Source organism: Lactuca sativa, chromosome 7 (assembly GCF_002870075.4).
Source record: "Lactuca sativa cultivar Salinas chromosome 7, Lsat_Salinas_v11, whole genome shotgun sequence".
NCBI lineage: Eukaryota > Viridiplantae > Streptophyta > Magnoliopsida > Asterales > Asteraceae > Lactuca > Lactuca sativa.
The window spans coordinates 207,769,855-207,773,731 of record NC_056629.2 but is presented as its reverse complement, the minus strand read 5'-3'; the positions used below and the strand labels follow the sequence as shown (position 1 = coordinate 207,773,731).

At 37.7% G+C, this 3,877-nt stretch overlaps 1 protein-coding gene across 2 annotated transcripts; it reads left to right on the top strand.

The window, feature by feature from the left end:
• The first annotated feature begins 289 nt into the window (after positions 1-289).
• LOC111897010 (rho GDP-dissociation inhibitor 1) lies at positions 290-2,360 on the top strand. Of its 2 annotated transcripts, none has more exons than XM_042896652.2 (6): positions 290-542; positions 1,071-1,219; positions 1,291-1,357; positions 1,467-1,688; positions 1,797-1,921; positions 2,021-2,360. In XM_042896652.2, exons 2-6 carry the CDS (start codon positions 1,085-1,087, stop codon positions 2,093-2,095), a joined length of 624 nt encoding a protein of 207 aa, XP_042752586.1. In that variant the 5' UTR covers positions 290-542; positions 1,071-1,084; the 3' UTR covers positions 2,096-2,360. The 2 variants fall into 2 exon arrangements, with proteins under 2 accessions (XP_042752586.1, XP_023749024.2); XM_023893256.3 differs by having other exon boundaries at positions 290-781.
• The last annotated feature ends 1,517 nt before the right edge of the window (positions 2,361-3,877 follow it).

Below are 3,877 nucleotides of genomic sequence, written 5' to 3'. Positions count from 1 at the left end.
TTGGTTTGTGTGCATTCATTTTAGGGGGAGTTTATAGTTTTATATATAGGAAGTGAAGTTGGAGGTAATGGGCATGTGAGGGTGGCGTGTGAATCTGGGTCGTTGTCTATGTTTGTCTTTTAGAAGGTCCGTGACCATTAAAAATTACGACATCTTAACCCGTGAACATAACACTAATTAATAAAATATACTTTAATTGGTTAGCTTGCAAACTGAACAAGAGTACAACTGTTACTTTGGTTATTTCTGTTTTATTGTCCATTAATTAGTTAGTTAATTAGGCATTATTTATCCATCAATTGAGTTATTTACATTTCAAGATCTGATTATATCTATGAATGGGAATTTGAAGAATTCAATTTATTTCTTTGGAGATCTGATAACATTAAAATTTAAAATTAAAGAAAAATAAGATCTTGCAGCAATCGACTGAATGCCCGTATTTTTTTGCTCAATCTTGCGTTCCCTCTTTGACATGACATTCATTGCATCGTTTTCAGTTTATTCGATTAATTAGGATCACCAGAAGATCATTTCCATACGTACGTTCAATACAAAAAGTTTTTGGCCTTGTTTCTCTTTCTTCAATCTAAAAATAATTTTTCCACAAAACTACGTATGCATCTCTTTTATGTATTACTGTTATTCTTTTCTTTTACTGGGTGATATCTATTCATGAACATCTTTTCGTTCGTCAAGGCTTCTTAATTCGGTGGCGTAACCCTATAGCTAACCCGTCAGCACTTGCTGGAATTCTTTTTCTTTATCCATTGATATCGAGGTTAATTAATATCTTGATTATTCTGTACTTCACCAATCCACAATTTAATTGTCTTATTGTTTGTAAATTTTAGTTCATCATCGTTCATCGAAATTCATTCCTGACAGGTCTAAAGATCACCATTTTTGTAATGTAACCCTTGATTTTTTTTTTTATTAATTATTATTATTATTATTATTATTATTTAAAAAAAAACTTTGAATTTCCTTCTTTTCTAATTCTTTATGCTTTAATTAAAGTCTTGACAAAAGAAACGTTTGTTAAAAGATGAGGTTTTTGGTGTTGTCAGACTGTGAGACAAAGATGGGTGATGATGACAAGGACTCAGAGCACGATGACATGTCTGATTCGTCTTGTAATGCAACTGAGGATGAAGATGAAATACGTATACAATTGGGTCCCAAGATGAGCATCAGAGAGCATTTTGAGAAGGACAAGGTTGGTGTTTGTTAGATATATCCCGTTGTTTATGTTATTCTTGATTATATGTGTGTTGTTATTAATTTCAGGATGATGAGAGCTTGAGGAGATGGAAAGAGCAGTTGCTTGGAGGTCTTGATGCCGCCCATGTTCAAGGTAATTGATTTCGTCACCATGCATATATATATGTAGCTAGCTAGGTCAAGATCTCTGATAATATTGAAGCTGATAAGAAATTTGTACGTCTGATCAATTATATATATAGAGCATGAGGAAGCAGATGTGAAGATACTGAGCCTTACTATCGTTTCTGATGGAAGACCTGATATTGTTCTTGAGATCCCAGAGTCTGGGAACCCCAAGGAGCGCCCTTGGTTTATCCTAAAAGAAGGCTGCAAATACCATTTGAGATTCAGCATCAAGATCAACAACGACATAGTTTGTGGGCTCAGATACACCAACACAGTCTGGAAAACTGGTATCAAGGGTAGGTAGTAGGTACATTAGCTGCTCTCTTTCTCTTTCGATTCATACATGTTAATAATTGGGCTTAATTAAAATTGGTGATGGTGGATGTTATACATATATATTGTAGTTGAACACTGGAAAGAAATGCTTGGAACCTTTAGCCCTCAACCAGAGCCTTACGAACATGAGATGCCCGAAGAGACAACTCCCTCTGGTATGTTTGCTAGAGGATCATATTCCGCAAAAACCAAGGTACGTACGTACGTAATTAATTCATTATATATCATTCATCTGCCATCATCTTTGATCGATCCCTTAATTGGTTTCTAAGTACGCTGTATATATCTCCAGTTTGTGGATGACGACAACAACTGCCACTTGGAGCTCAACTACGCTTTTGAAATCCATAAAGAGTGGGCCAACTAGACATGACAACAAGGCTGGCCAGGGTGGCTGGATTTTGATAAATTCAAAACTTTTTTAGGCTAATGGATACTGCATGCCCATCTGCTATATATATGCTGAGTGTTAGCCGTTGGTTTCTCTAGGGTTTTAGATTGTTGCAAGCCATTTTCCGAAAGCTGGTTTTGGAGGGGCTATTTGAACTCTCAAAATGCATGTAGTTAATCAACATTTATTCATTTAAGTTGGATGATATCAATATATATGTGTTTTGTACCTAGTAATACGTAAAAATGCTTGGGCTGGGGTTAGGAATTATGTGTTGCAACTTCAAACTATTTTACAAAATACATGGACACCAATGATTCCCAAGTTCAAATCTTATTATTTTTAAGCTTCAACTAAATCGATCAAGATCTTGTACGTCTAAATCTAATCTTTTTTATAGCCGGCGTAAGAAAGGAGGCCCTTCAAATCTTATTAATTTTAAGCTTCAATTAAATCGATCAAGATCTTGTACATATATATCAAATCTCTTTTGTATATATCTAATCTCTTTTGCATATATATTAAATCTCTTGTGTAAAAAAGGAGGCGCAAAGTTCATATAACTAATCATATATACTCTTGAGGTGGAGCATATTCAAATAAAACTATTTGGTTTAATATAGGGATGTCAAAACCCTTCGTAGGACCCCGAGTCCATGAGACCCTGTTTATGTTTCTATACAAGATGTATTTTACAATGTATTAGACAATAATTGTGTTGTACTTGTTGTATATTTGTTTAATATTCAAGTTTGTAAAGTGTAACTTTTATATCTTATATATTCTCAGCCTCTCCACCACAATTGGGTGTGAAGAGATTTCATTCTCTTGGTATCAGAGCACCATTTAAGCTCCACCTTTTTCTATTCCCTGTCATTCGTCCTTTCCTTCCCCGGGTTTCAGTTTCTTTTCTATTCAACCTTTTCTTCTTCCAATGTCTTCCTCATCTTCTCATTCAACCCTACCCTCATATGCCAATTCCACCCTACCCATGAACACCGTTTTGCATCTTATCACAAATCGTTTGTCTTCTTCTAACTACTTGTTGTGGAAAAACCAAATGCTCCCTCTCCTCTCTTATCAAAACTTGTTGGGACATGTTGATGGCTCTTCTTCTGCGCCCTCACCTGCACTTCTTGTTGACGAAAAATCTACTCCAAATCCAGCCTTTACGTCGTGGCTCTCGGCTGATCAGCGGGCCGTTATTCTTCTCCAGGCCTCCTTGACTGAAGAAGCTTTTGCAGAAATTGTTGGTTGCTCTACTGCCCGCCAAATCCAGATCTCTCTTGAGGAAGCTTACAGCCACTCTTCTGTCGAACGTGTTCAAGCTTTGCGTGACCAACTTCGTCAAATTTTCAAAGGATCATCCTATGTTGCTGAATTTGGCTGTCGATTCCGGAATATCTGTGATCAACTCTCGGTTGTTGGTCATCCGGTAATGGAATCGGACAAAATCCACCGGTTCCTATGCGGTCTTGGTCCGTCTTTCGAGACTTTTTCTACTGCAATTCGTGCCTCCCGATCTACAACTACCCTTCGAGATCTTCTTGCTCAAGCCGAAGACCATGAATTGTTTTTGCGCTCCCTTCACGGGACTGCCTCTCCGCCAGCAGCTGTTTCAGCTCACACGAGGCCACCTGTTTCGTCTCGTGGACGTGGTGGTCGTGCTTTTTAGGGTGGCCGTGGTCGTGGTCGCCGCCCTCCCCACTGTCAGTTGTGTCGTAAATAAGGTCACTATGCTAATGCATGTCCGCTCCT

Bases quoted from the DNA above. Each gene is read 5' to 3' on its own strand.
- LOC111897010 (XM_042896652.2), top strand. From the start codon at position 1,085: ATGGGTGATGATGACAAGGACTCAGAGCACGATGACATGTCTGATTCG. The intron at 1,358-1,466 runs GTAATTGATTTC...TTATATATATAG, and splicing joins TGATGCCGCCCATGTTCAAG to AGCATGAGGAAGCAGATGTG. The intron at 1,689-1,796 runs GTAGGTAGTAGG...TATATATTGTAG, and splicing joins CTGGAAAACTGGTATCAAGG to TTGAACACTGGAAAGAAATG.